The 14,357-nt window shown below is 43.4% G+C and overlaps 1 protein-coding gene across 6 annotated transcripts in view; it reads left to right on the top strand.

Annotated features, from left to right (window-relative positions):
* The window catches only part of fcho2 (FCH and mu domain containing endocytic adaptor 2), a 103,976-nt gene that overhangs the window by 70,569 nt on the left and 19,050 nt on the right, over nucleotides 1–14,357 (top strand). For 2 of the 6 annotated variants that reach the window (XM_024397285.2, XM_024397289.2), the window contains exons 16-23: nucleotides 1,603–1,645; nucleotides 1,854–1,933; nucleotides 11,209–11,817; nucleotides 12,323–12,435; nucleotides 12,644–12,776; nucleotides 13,003–13,089; nucleotides 13,325–13,384; nucleotides 14,104–14,215. In XM_024397285.2, the coding sequence (XP_024253053.1) occupies nucleotides 1,603–1,645; nucleotides 1,854–1,933; nucleotides 11,209–11,817; nucleotides 12,323–12,435; nucleotides 12,644–12,776; nucleotides 13,003–13,089; nucleotides 13,325–13,384; nucleotides 14,104–14,215 (1,237 nt within the window). The remainder of the gene's footprint in view (nucleotides 1–1,602; nucleotides 1,646–1,853; nucleotides 1,934–11,208; nucleotides 11,818–12,322; nucleotides 12,436–12,643; nucleotides 12,777–13,002; nucleotides 13,090–13,324; nucleotides 13,385–14,103; nucleotides 14,216–14,357) is intronic. The other 4 variants (XM_024397286.2, XM_024397290.2, XM_024397287.2 and 1 more) reach the window with 4 other exon arrangements.

Here is a 14,357-nt window from a genome sequence, read left to right as displayed (position 1 = left end):
AAGCATAAGGCAATGGATTCTGTGGTCTGATGAGACAAAAATTGAACTCTTTGGACTGAATGCAAAGTGAAAAAAACAGGCATAGCTCATCACCTGTCTAATACCATCCCTACTGTGAAGCGTGGTGGCAGCATCATCCGATGGGGATTATTTTCAGCAGCTGAACTGGGAGACTGGTTAGGATAGAGCATCTACTAAATTATAAACATAATAGGGGGAACAGTGAATGGAGCCAAATACAGGCAAATCCTTTGAGAACCTGGTTCAGAGTGCAAAATACCTTAGACTAGGGCAAAGATTTAGTTTCCAGCAGGACAATGAACCCAAACATACAGCCAAAGCAATGCTGGAATGACTTCAGAACAAGAATGTGAGTGACCCAGCCAAAGCCCAGAAAATCTGTGGAAAGACTTGAAGATTGCTGTTCACCGCCACTCCCCATCTAACTTAACAGAGCTTGAGAAAATCTGCAGGCAAGAATGGGAGAAAATCTTAAAATCCAGATGTGCAAACTGATCAAATCAAATTTTATTTACACATGGTTAGCAGATGTTAATGCGAGTGTAGTGAAATGCTTGATATAGACATACCCCAGACAACTCAAAGCTGTAATAGCCGCCAAAGGTGCTTCTACAAAATATTGACTCGGGTGTGAGATATTTCTGTATTTCATTTTCAATAAATTAGCAACATTTTCTGAAAACATGTTTTCACTTTTTCATTATGGGCTATTTTGTGTAAATGGGTGAGAAACTAATCAATTTTGAATGTGATATGAATACTTTCTGAAGGTTTAAATAACATCACTTTATGCTCCCTTTATTCATATTTCCATCATATCAAGTTATAGTTTTAAAGTATTTTATACATTTGATAGAGTTAAGGCTAATCCTCCAACTTTTTGATAGAGTTTAAGAGTGATAGTTCAATCCTTAAGACTGTTACTGGGTATATTTGGTAGAGATAAGAAATTGATAGCCATGTGTTCTACACGTGCTCAGGGCTTTTAGGAGTGTATTCCACCCCAGGGTTAGGCTCTCAGATGCCAGGTGAGTACTATGTACCCCTCTAGTCAGTTTGACCTCACACCACCACACACCATGCCAGGTAGTCCTCCTGACCTCCACCTCAGTCCAACTGCCACAGCCTAGGCTAGTGGACCATACAGTACCTTGGCTTATTCTGTTCTCTACAGCTAAAGCGAACATAATAACAATGCTATTAGAAATTCTTCAAAACTAGAATATTCTAGTTAAAGCTAGAGCTTTGCTAACACTATGGATATGCGGCTTTGTGGCAATATTTGCCACGGTCTTAGAGAGGATAGTTTAAGTAGTTTGATGTAGATCTGAACAAATATGTGTCCAAGGAATGTCTTGCTGGTGGGAAACCTCTGCTTCACATAGCACCTAAACACACATTCTAGTTTGAGCCACGCAGAGCACTGCAGCCCTGTCCTTTAACATGGGCTCTCTGCAGTGTGTGTTTTATGTGCCCGTCTGGTTGGGTATGTATGAGACAGGGTTTTCCTCTGCACCTATGTAACCTTGTGTGTGTGTGCCGAGGTTAAGTCTGTAATTTGTATGTTCTTTCTTCAACCAGGCGATGAGTTGGGAAAGACCAGGATTCCAGCGTCTTTCAACGAGTAAGTTGATGTCCCTTAACTTTCGCAGTTAAAAATGAGCTCAAACACTCACAGTAAAAGCTCCTTGACTGACACCCTTTAGTGCCCTTCTCTCACTGTTTAGTAATTGCTCTAATTTCCATGTCTCTTTCTATCCCTACCTCTCCCTTCCCCATGTCCCGCGCTCGCTCTCTCTCTTGCTCTCTCTCGCTCTCTCTCGCTCTCTCAGCAGTAGGCCTGCTTTCAATAATGACCTTCTCTCTCTGGATCCTTTCGGCCCGACCCTGGGAGGCTCCTCCTCATCGACAGGTAAGCCCCGCCCCCACCCACCATGTTTTTCCAGAGCTGTATAAACAGAGTTTCAATGTACTCCTATGGGTGGCTGGGCGAGTTCGGTGCCAACCATGGGGTTCTATCTAGATCACTTTCCTAAAGTATGGGTCGTGACCATGTTAATGGTGTGTGTGTGTGTGTGTGTGTGTGTGTGTGTGTGTGTGTGTGTGTGAGAGAATACATTTATTTATTTAATATTTGTATTTTTTAAAATACTTTTTACCCCCTTTTTCTCCCCAATTTCGTGGTATTAAATTGGTAGTTACAGTCTTGTCTCATCACTGCAACTCCGTACGGACTCGGGAGAGGTGAAGGTTGAGAGCCGTGCGTCCCCCGAAACACAACCCAACCAAGCCGCATTGCTTCCTTGACACAATGCCCATTTAACCCGGAAGCCAGCCGCACCAATGTGTTGGAGGAAACACCGTACACATGGCGACCGTGTCAGCGTGCACTGCGCCCGGCCCCCCACAGGAGTCGCTAGTGCGCGATGGGACATGGACATCGCTGCCGGCCAAACCCTCCTCGAACCCGGACGAAGCTGGGCCAATTGTGCGCCGCTGCATGGGTCTCCCGGTTGCGGCTGGCTGCTACAGAGCCTGGACTCGAACCCAGAATCTCTAGTGGCACAGCTAGCACTGCGATGCAGTGCTTTAGACCACTGCGCCACTCGGGAGGCCCTTGTATATATTTTTTTATGATCTCAGTCGGGGTCTGAACTTATTAAAATAGTAGAATGCACAACGTGTAATTAAAAAATGTGCTTGTGCATCAGCAGTTTTTCTCTTGTAATGTCAGTCACTAACAGTCACTCAATTAGCCATGTCAGCTAACAAGTGTTAGATTAGTAAGTTAGTCTAGCCAGTTAGTCTAGAAATGATATCCGATACCCACCGGGCATGTTGGGCATATGCCCAGGAGCCCTGACCCCCAGGGTGCCCCCATTTTGATTTTGGCAAAATGTGTGGAATTGCAGGAATTTATCTTTAAAACTGCAAAGATATCTCTCCACCCCATGGCAAAATGATTAGAATTGCATGAAACGTGCTTTAAAACAACACATTTTTCTGCAAGCCCCAATGCAAAATGTGTAGAATTTCAAGAAATTAACTTTAAAACAAAAATGTTTCTCTCTGCTGTCAAGAAGGGAGTCACTATATATATTTTGTGTTAAAAATATTTTTAGACCTTTCATTATGGGGAATTTTGTGTAGGTGGGTGAGATCTAAAACATATATTTAATCTATATTTAATCCATTTTGAATTCAGGCTGTATAACACAACAAAATGTGGAATAAGTGAAGGGGAATCTGTACATTCAGAAGGCACTGTATAGGGAGGAATGGTCTATGATCCCTCCCAATATGTTCTCCAATCTTACAAAACATTTTGGAAAAGAGCTTAGTCCTCACAAGGGGAGGGTGCCAGAGTATTGAAAACAGGGGTGCCAATAATGTTTACCCATATCTTTTTTTTATATATTTTTCATTACTTGTTTTAACAAAATCAAATTTTCTTAGCAATTGTATTAGTATAAAATAATATCATTAAAACGTATGTTTAGCACGTAATATAGCTCAGTATTTGTAGATTTGATTTGATAGTCTTTTTTTCTAATTTATTTTTGCTCATTTATCGAGGGTGCCAATCATTTAGGTCATGTTTTCACTATCATCTCAGACTACTACTGATACAGACAACCCCACACAGCTCCACAGGTAGGCCAGGCAGTCCCCTGCAGAGCTCAACAACATTAGGAAGCTCCTACTGTGTACACATTACACATTGACATCAGTCTTCCTCATACATATCTTATGTTGACAGGGAACTCGCCAGTGCTCATGTTTTGTGTACTGTTTGTATTGGTTATGAGTTTTTAATAGATGTGACCTTTATTTTTTCTTTGTTTAAAATTTCACTTAAAGGTGTCATGTGAGGAGGTTTTGTTCATACCTTTTATTTTGCGGTGTATTTAATTTTACAGATTTTGTGTGTGGAATTCTTGTCATAGTTTTAATTAGTATGCATTTGGCTGTCTTCAAATGTAAGTACACCCCCCCCCACACACACATGAATTTTTACTTTATTTTGCATCTCATTTACATCCCACTTTTTCTCGTTCACTCTGTCCTGCCTCACTCCAGTACACATATGTGAGAACCTGTTTTTTAGTGGCAAGGTTTATGTGGTGTGGTGTGACTATCAAAACCGTGTGTGTGACTAGGGCTGTTACGGTGACCGTATTACCACTGGCGGTCACGAGTCATGATGGCAGTCAAATTCCACATGACCTTTTAGTCATGTTTAGGAAGACCACCAAAAATTCTGAAATTTCCATCCACCAACTACAACATTTTCCATCAAGATAGAACTGCCAAAGGGGGCGGAGTTGCAATCTACTGCAGAGATAGCCCTTCAGAGTTCTGTCACACTATCCAGGTCTGTATACCCAAACAGTTCGAGCTTCTACTTTTAAAACTCCACCTTTCCAGAAATAAGTCTCTCACTGTTGCCGCTTGTTATAGACCCCCCTCAGCCCCCAGCTGTGCCCTGGACACCATATGTGAATTGATTGCCCCCCCATTTATCTTATGAGTTCGTACTGTCATCCTGCTAAACAGGGATGCCTAACACCCCGGCCGTTCCTACAATCTAAGCTAGATCCCCTCAATCTCACACAAATTATCAAGGAACCTACCAGGTACAACCCTAAATCTGTAAACATGGGCGCCCTCATAGATATCATCCTGACCAACTTACCCTCTAAATACACCTCTGCTGTCTTCAACCAGGATCTCAGCGATCACTGCCTCATTGCCTGCATCCGTAATGGGTCTGCGGTCAAACGACCCCCCCTCATCACTGTCAAACGCTCCCTAAAACACTTCAGCGAGCAGGCCTTTCTAATCGACCTGGCCCGGGTATCCTGGAAGGATATTGACCTCATCCCGTCAGTAGAGGATGCCTGGTTGTTCTTTAAAAGTTATTTCTTCGCCATCTTAAATAAGCATGCCCCGTTAAAAAATGTTGAACTAAGAACAGATATAGCCCTTGGTTCACTCCAGACTTGACTGCCATTGACCAACACAAAAACATCCTGTGGCATACTGCATTAGCATCGAATAGCCCCCGCGATATGCAACTTTTCAGGGAAGTCAGGAACCAATTTACACAGTCAGTTAGGAAAGCAAAGGCTAGCTTTTTCAAACAGAAATTTGCATCCTGTAGCACTAATTCCAAAAAGTTTTGGGACACTGCACTGAGGCTAGGAAACACTGTCACCACTGATAAATCTACGATAATCGAGAATTTCAACAAGCATTTTTCTACGGCTGGCCATGCTTTTCCACCTGGCTACCCCTACCCCGGCAAACAGCTCTGCACCTCCTGCAGCAACTTGCCCAAGCACTTCTCCTTCACTCAAATCCAGATAGCTGATGTTCGGAAAGAGCTGCAAAATCTGGACCCCGACAAATCAGCCGGGCTAGACAATCTGGACCCTCTTTCTAAAATTATTCGCTGCAATTGTTGCAACCCCTATTTACTAGCCTGTTCAACCTCTCTTTCGTATCGTCTGAGATCCCTAAAGATTGGAAAGCTTCCGCGGTCATCCCCTCTGCAAAGGGGGAGACACACTAGACCCAAACTGTTACAGACCTATATTCATCATGCCCTGCCTTTCTAAAGTCTTCAAAAGCCAAGTTAACAAACGGATCACAAATCATTTTGAATCCCACCGTACCTTCTCCACTATGCAATCTGGTTTCCCAGCTGGTCATGGGTGCAACTCAGCCACACTCAAGGTCCTAAACGATATCATAACCGCCATCGATAAAAGACGGTACGGTGCAGCCGTCTTCATCGACCTGGCCAAGGCTTTCAACTCTGTCAATCACCGCATTCTTATCGGCAGACTCAATTGCCTTGGTTTCTCAAATGACTGCCTCGCCTGGTTCACTAACTACTTCTCAGATTGAGTTCAGTATGTCAAATCGGAGGGCCTGTTGTCCAGACCCCTGGCAGCCTCTATGGGGGTGCCACAGGGTTCAATTCTCGGGCCGACTCTTTTCTCTGTATATATATCAACGATGGCACTATTGCTGCTGGTGATTATCTGATCCACCTCTACGCAGACGACACCTTTCTGTATACATCTGGCCCTTCTTTGGACACTGTTATCAAACCTCCAAACAAGCTTCAATGCCATACAACACTTCTTCCGTGGCCTCCAACTGTTCTTAAATGCTAGTAAAACTAAATGCATGCTCTTCAACCGATTGCTGCCCGCACCCGCCCGAATAGCATCACTACTCTGGACAGTTCTGACTTAGAATATGTGGACAACTGCAAATACCTAGGTGTCTGGTTAGACTGAACTCTCCTTCCAGACTCACAATAAGCATCTCCAATCCAAAATTAAATCTGCCAAACATACCCTCGTAAAACTGACTATCCTACTGATCCTTGACTTCGGCGATTGTCATTTACAAAATAGCCTCCAACAGACTACATCCAGTTTGCTGAGTAGAGTATCACAGTGCCATCCATTTTGTCACCAAAGCCCCATATACCACCCACCACTGCGACCTGTCTGCTCTCGTTGGCTGGCCCTCACTACATATTCAACGCCAAACCCACTGGCTCCAGGTCATCTATAAGTATTTTCTAGGTAAAGCCCCATCTTATCTCAGCTCACTGGTCACCATAGCAACACCCACCCATAGCACGTGCTCCAGCAGGTATATTTCACTGATCCCCAAAGCCAACACCTCTTTGGCTGCCTTTCCTTCCAGTTCTCTGCTGCCAATGTCTGGAAGGAATTGCAAAAATCACTGAAACTGGAGATTTATATCTCCCTCACTAACTTTAAGCATCAGCTGTCAGAGCAGCTTACCGATCACTGCACCTGTACACAGCCATCTGTAAATAGCCCATCTGTAAATTGCACATCATCATCTGCACATCTGTCACTCCAGTGTTACTGCTAAATTTGAATTATTTTGCCACTATGGCCTATTTATTGCCTTACCTCCCTAATCTTACTACATTTGTGCACACTGTATGTGGATTTTTCTATTGTTATTGACTGTACTTTTGTTTATCCCATGTGTAACTCTGTGCTGTTTTTGTCTCACTGCTTTGCTTATCTTGGCCAGGTCGCAGTTGTAAATGAGAACTTGTTCTCAACTGGCCTACCTGGTTAAATAAAGTCATGGTAATTAGGCTACTCCAAGCTCTGATGCTGCTCATGGTAATTAGTAGCCTACCAAACTTGCTAACTGCCTGGTACTCAGCACTCTATTGTCCCTCTAATCACTCTGACATTATTGCAAATGTAATCGAAAATCTAATCAAACACTTCATGAGAGCCCATGAGCTCATGTTGCACAACATTTCTATAGGCTATGCAATTGTGTGAGAAAACAGAGTGATGGCCTCTATTAAAAAGAGGAGGATCCCATCAGCTTTCTATAGGCTAGGCCTACTATATAATTTTTCTAAACTTTCCTAATATTAAGCACATTGCTTCTCTTTATAACAGGAGTATAGCCTACCTGGCTGGCATGAAAATGATCCACGGGACAGTCACTGGCTGACAAAATTTCAAGACTGTCACAGCCCATTGTGTGGCTGTGTGTGTGTTCATATAGTGACGTTACTGCTGATCCATTGCCTGGGCTAATTGTAATCCACAGTTAATTGCACCTAGTTTGGGTCAGAGGGCTGGCTATAAGGACCACTGGCATGTATGTTGTCAAACACTATCTCGTTACTGTCAAAGGTCTTAGCTTAAAAGCCAAAAGAGCAGCATAAAGTTCCCTGGTTAAGATACTGTGATGCTTTTTAAGCTCTCTCTGTACAATGGAGGCTTTCCCAGGCGATAACACATTCATCACATTCAGCTAGCCCTGACTGAACTGCAAACAGTTCATTTGAGAAACCTGTAAGAATTTATAGTTGTTTGATTATTTAGGGGCTTTCCAACTTTGAAGTTGGTTCTTTTGCTTTTTGTTATTTTTGTGTCTTATTTTCTGTGTAAGATTTGCAGTCTTGTGTTTGGTTTGGTTGCTGTGTTATTGTTTTTTGTTGCTGTCTGTATGTGTGTTTATCCTCCCCCTTTCTCCCCTCCTCAGATAGTCTTTTCCTCTCCATCCCTTTATCTCCTCGACACATTAACAAGTCCCCTGTCTTTCTACCAGGGTAGCCAGGTAACATCTTAGCTGACCCTCTTTAAAGCAGTATGGTTGCACTGTACTAAATAGTTTTCCAAGTATCCAATAGCTTTTCAACTGTCTAACCTCACTTACAAATATCCTTTACATGGCATCCGACATTCGATTCAATTTGCTTGTCGTTGCACAATTACTTGTGTTTTTTGGTGGCATTTTTGGTTTTTCAAATGAGCACGTTTTGTGTCAAAATTTGCTTTGTTTGTCTCTCCAAAAATCCACTCTGTTATCGTAGGATTTCATAGTTATGAGTTGTAGCTATGTTTACTTTTTTTCAATCAAGCCAGTGAGGAAGATAGCTAATTTAAACAGTGGTAGATTGAAAGGCCCTGCTAAGCTTTGATACGCTGAGAGCTCTGTGTGACACTGCGTGTCTGCAAGGTGTGATGACCTAACACCAAACAGTCAGAGTAACTGAGCTCCCCTCAACCAGCTGTAATCCTCTAACACATTTATTACCCACAACCAAACCTTCACAGTTACATTTTAAACATGTCAGGCATTCCTATCATAGCCTGACACTCACATTGCCTAATGTTGCACAGAGATTGCATTTGATTGCAGTTCACAGTGAACTAAGCCTGGCTGTCTCATAGCAGGGTTGGATTTAATGTTTCAATGGTTTAGATGGAAACCATTTTTTATTATTATGAAAGTCACTGCGTGTAAGGATTATAAAGCCCTGTTCTTTGAATTGGTGACAAAAAAAAGAAAACTACGCTACTAATTTGTTCAATTAAAAAAAAAAAAATTAAGAACAAATTCTTATTTTCAATAATGGCCTGGGAACAGTGGGTTCAGGGGCAGAACGACAGATTTGTACCTTGTCAGCTCGGGGATTTGAACTTGCAACCTTTCGGTTACTAGTCCAACGCTCTGACCACTAGGCTACCCTGCCGCCCCATTAACACAGGTGTGAGTGTTGACGAGGATAAGGCTGGAGATCACTCTGTCATGCTGATTGAGTTTGAGTAACAGACTGGAAGCTTCAAAAGTAGGATGGTGCTTGGAATCATTGTTTTTCCTCTGTCAACCATGGTTACCTGCAAGGAAACACTCATCATTGCTTTGCACAAAAAGGGCTTCACAGGCAAGGATATTGCTGCCAGTAAGATTGCACCTAAATCAACCATTTATTGGATCATCAAGAACTTCAAGGAGAGCGGTTCAATTGTTGTGAAGAAGGCTTCAGAGCACCCAAGATAGTCCAGCAAGCTTAAGGACCGGCTCCTAAAGTTGATTCAACTGCAGGATCGGGGCACCACCAGTACAGAGCTTGCTCAGGAATGGCAGCAGGCAGGTGTATGCACTCACAGTGAGGCAAAGGCTTTTTTAGGATGGCCTGGTGTCAGGAAGGGAAGGAGAAGACAAGGTGTCATGCCAACAGTAAAGCATCCTGAGACCATTCATGCATGGGGTTGCTTCTCAGCCAAGGGCATGGGCTCACTCACAATTTTGCCTAAGAACACAGCCATGAATCAAGAATGGTTCCAACATATCCTCCGAGAGCAACTTCTCCCAACCATCCAGGAACAGTTTGGTGACAAACAAAGACTTTTCCAGCATGATGGAGCACCTGGCCATAAGGCAAACGTGATAACTAAGTGGCTCGGGGAACAAAAAATATATATTTTGGGTCCATGGCCAGGAAACTCCCCAGACCTTAATCCCATTGAGAACTTGTTGTCAATCTTCAAGAGGCGGGTGGACAAACAAAAACCCACATTCTGTCAAACTCCAAGCATTAATTATGCAAGAATGGGCTGCCATCAGTCAGGATGTGGCCCAGAAGTTAATTTACAGCATGCCAGGGCGGATTGCAGAGGTCTTGAAAAAGAAGGGTCAATACTGCAATTATTGACTCTTTGCATCAACTTCATATAATTGTCAATAAAAGCCTTTGACGCTTATGAAATGCTTGTAATTATACTTCAGTATTCCATAGTAACATCTGACAAAAATATCTAAAGATAAAGCAGCAAACTTTGTGGAAATTAATATTTGTGTCATTCTCAAAACTTTTGGCCACGACTGGACACTACGGTTCAAAAGTTTCAGGTCACTTAGAAATGTCCTTGTTTTTGAAAGAAAAGCACATTTTATTTGTCCAGATCTTCTGTTTCTTTGCAGTTTCTCACATGGAATAATTTCTCAGAAAAATAATAGACTGATGAGTTTCAGAAGAAAGTTCTTTGTTTCTGGCCATTTTGAGCCTGTAATCGAACCCACAAATGCTGATGCTCCAGATACTTAACTAGTCTAAAGAAGGCAGGTTGTATTGCTTCTTTAATCAGAACTACAGTTTACAGCTGTGCTAATGTAATTGCAAAAGGGTTTTCTAATGATCAATTAGCCTTTTAAAATGATACACTTGGATAAGCTAACACAGTGTGCCATTGGAACACAGGAGTGATGGTTGCTGATTATGGGCCTCTGTACGCCTATGTAGATATTCCATAAAAAATCTGCCGTTCCTACCTACAATAGTCATTTACAACATTAACAATGTCTACACTGTATTTCTGATCAATTTGATGTTATTGTAATGGACAAAAATATAGTGTGTGTGTGTGTTTGTTTCTCAACTCCTAATATTGAGCAAATTACACTCACTGGAGTATCCGACATAGGCTTTGAAAAAGCACCATTGCGACAAGTGTTGCTGGCTGCTGGTAAGCTCTCTTGACACATTTTTGCCAACACATGGCTAACCTTTGTTTTAACCAGTTAAACAGCTGCTATTAGTGAACATGTGTTTGGTGTCACCTTTCTAGCTAATAGGCTATGTTAGAGTTTACACTTCCTCTTTCAATTATAATGTGGGGTGGTCAAAATAATGAAAAACTATCTATCAAATCTATTCATTTTAAAATGTTGATTACTTCTCCTTGTCATTATCATTCACCTGATTAGGTAGGAATGTAAAGATGTTTTGCATGAATATCTTTGGTTCATTCTCCTTAATCTGTGGCATGTGTCTATCATTCTGCCCCACCCTGGACTCTCCTGCGCCCCTCACAGCTGAAGTGATATTACAACGGGAGCTCTCCTCTCCCCCACTGGCAGACAGCTTGCAGACCAAAGGAGAGGTCACCCCTCTCCCTCCCCTTGCCTCCACCACCACTAATACCTTCTCTCCATGGGAGGCCTCACCGGACGACCCCTTCCTGGCTCTGAAGCCCATCCCAGCCCGAGCCCAGAGTGCCCCCATCACGCGGCAGGCTGAGCCCCTAGACCCCCAGGATCCAACCCCTGCAGCCACAGCCAGGCTCCCTCAGGGAGAGGACCAGTCAGCATTCTCCTGGTCCCAGAGCCAGTGGATAGCCTTCAACGATGACTTTGTGCCATTCCGACGCCAACAGAGTTGCAGTCCTGGTACAAGTACAGGCCCGGTCAGCCATGACCGGACCCAGTCAAACCCCTCTACCAGCAGGACCCAGTCTAACCCTCCTATTGACAGGGTCCAGTCTGGTCGGTCCATCCGTTTCTTCTCTGAGGACCCTGCTGACCCCTATAACAAGATGCCGCTGAGCAGTGGGGTTGTGGAGGACAGCGCCCCCTGTGTCTCGGAGGTGTTATCAGCACTGACAGAGGGGATGGTAGCCTCAGCAGCTAGCCAAACAAACAACGGTAACCTCTAGCATGCCATAAACAAATGTTTTTTTTGTCTGAGTGAAGTTTTGACTTGAGTTTTTTTTCAACTTTTTAAAATTGTCTTTTCAGTTTGAAATGTCCAACTTTTCATAACAATGTTGTTCTTTTGATCTTATTTACAATATTTTTTGGTTGAATAATACATTTGTATTTGTGTGTTTTTGTTTTGCGGGGCATATGCTTGTTTGCCTTTAGAGAATTGTTAACCCAAAGTTTTGTGAGCTATGTTAATTTTTTTATGTTTGTATTCTATGATTTGGAATTTGCATGTCGTGACTTCTGCATTTGATGCATGATTTTGCATTACTTTGAGAGATTCTGTTGACTAAGAAGTTTAAATTCACTGAACCTGTTTTTTCGAATTCCATCAGAAGTACATCACAAGTATTGCAGCATGGCGTTATCTTATCATACCGTAGCTCACTTCTGCTTTTAGTCTATGATTGACCCTCTCTACCCCCTCCTCCCCGTCCCTCTGCAGTGCCTGCCCTGGCCAGACCCAATACTCCTCTAGCTGGAGCCCTGGTGCCTCCTCCACGACCCTCCTCCAGACCCAAACTACCCACAGGAAAACTCACAGGAATCACTGAAATTGTGAGTATCTCCAGCAGAGTATCTGCCCAGTATCTCTTTGTGCATTAGAGCATTGATTGATGAAACCATTCTCTATTAATTAATGATAGTGGACTACATTTATTTGGAGTTTTTCACTCTTGCTATATACAGTACCCTGTATGGGGTTAACGTGCTATATCCGTTACTATTGGTTAAATTTCCGGGTTTGTGTGGTCTATCCAACCAGGTGCGGCCGTTCAGCCCGCCAAAGACGTTGTCCAACGCCAGTCTTTCTCTGGCTGCTCCCCTCGCCCGGGCAGAGAGCTCCTCCTCCCTGTCCTCCACCGCCTCCCTCAGTGCCTCCAACACACCCACCGTGGGTAAGAACATGACCAAGCTCCATCACCTTCCCTTCTCTGTACCTCCTCCTTACAGTCTTCTCCTTTCACCTCCTCTACTGCGATTCACATTTCTTAACAACGTCCTTTCCTCTCAAACAATTCTCAGCTTGTTTCCTCTCCTCCTCTCTCACCTGACCTAACCCCACTTCTTGTCTTTAAATCTTATTGGGCTTCTCTCCTTCCCTCACACCTCTCCTCCTCACAGGGTCTGAGCATACCTTTCGTCTCTCCCGCTCCTCTCCGGAACCAGAGTTCCTCCTTTCTCCCTCTCCTCTGTTTCTCCTCAGCCAAAGTGAGTCTCCTTTCTCCCACCTCCACCCTCACTGTCACTCCGTAAAGCACCTAATGCACACAGTGTGTCTTTAGGGTTTGTCACCCATCCTGATTTCGTACACATGCTCACATTCACACCCAGGTGTGTTGGTTTGGAGCCCATTGCCCTGTGTCATCATCTCACCTCATCTCACCACGTTCTTGGGGGTTTTGGTTTCTTTCCTCTTTCTTTTCTTTTGTTGGGCCCTTTAAAGAGGATGATGGTTTCATTGGGAAGCTGCCCACCTTTGAGAAGCGCTGTGAAACGCCTGCAGGTAGGGGGTGTGGTCAAATAGCCCGGACACGCCTCTCTGTGTGTGACACACTAACAATGGCCACTCGGATTGGCTGTCTAATCTCTGTCTGCCTGCTTATGAAATGTATCTCTCTTCTCAACGCGTCTGTCAGCATACGCCCGTCTCTCACTGTGACCGTCCATGTAATCAACAAACCGTAAAGCATGGTTGTGTTCTGTTAAATAACAAATCATTTAAAGGCTGGAAGTTAATTGCAGTGTTTAACAGTTCTTACTCAAAGAATCCCAGACAGTAATTAATTCCAATGGTACATTTATAATAATTCTTAACAATACATCATATTTTACCCAAATCTAGAACATTTAATTCCTAGAGAGGTGTGATTTGTTTTGGCAATGTAATGTCTTGGGATTTTTTAAATGTACTTTTCCTCTGAAATAATGGAATGATTAGTAGCCTATTTTCCTTAATGATATAATTGAATGAATGACCTTATTATGTAGTAAATTAACTGTGTTCTTCAGGTTGTGTTGTCTGTTGCATGAATGAGTGTGAGCCTTTCTCGTTTTGATCTCAAAGTTCAATTGAACTGTACAATTCAGTCATAACAGTACACTCATTTGATCTTTCTTTATCTCTCTCCCTCTCTATCCCCCACAACTCCCTCTCCCTCCTCCTCTTTCTTTCTTTCTTTCTTTCTCTTTATCGCTCTCCCTTTCTATCTCTCCCTCTGTCAGGGACATCTCGCGGTCCCAGCCCGGTGACCCTGGCATCCCAGGATGCCTTGCCCATCGCTGTGGCCTTCACAGAGTCTGTTAATGCCTACTTCAAAGGAGCTGATCCCACTAAGTGAGTCTCACATGACCACCTACAGCACAGAGAGCTAGCCTGGGCCTAACACACACAGCACCCAAGCACGAACACACAACCTGCCCGCAAGTAAACACACACCTTGCACATAGACACACACATATCACTGTACACACAAACG

Source organism: Oncorhynchus tshawytscha, linkage group LG33 (genome assembly GCF_018296145.1).
Source record: "Oncorhynchus tshawytscha isolate Ot180627B linkage group LG33, Otsh_v2.0, whole genome shotgun sequence".
Classification (NCBI taxonomy): Eukaryota; Metazoa; Chordata; class Actinopteri; order Salmoniformes; family Salmonidae; genus Oncorhynchus; species Oncorhynchus tshawytscha.
The sequence above is the reverse complement of the archived record's forward strand: the minus strand, read 5'-3'. Positions and strand labels throughout refer to the sequence as shown.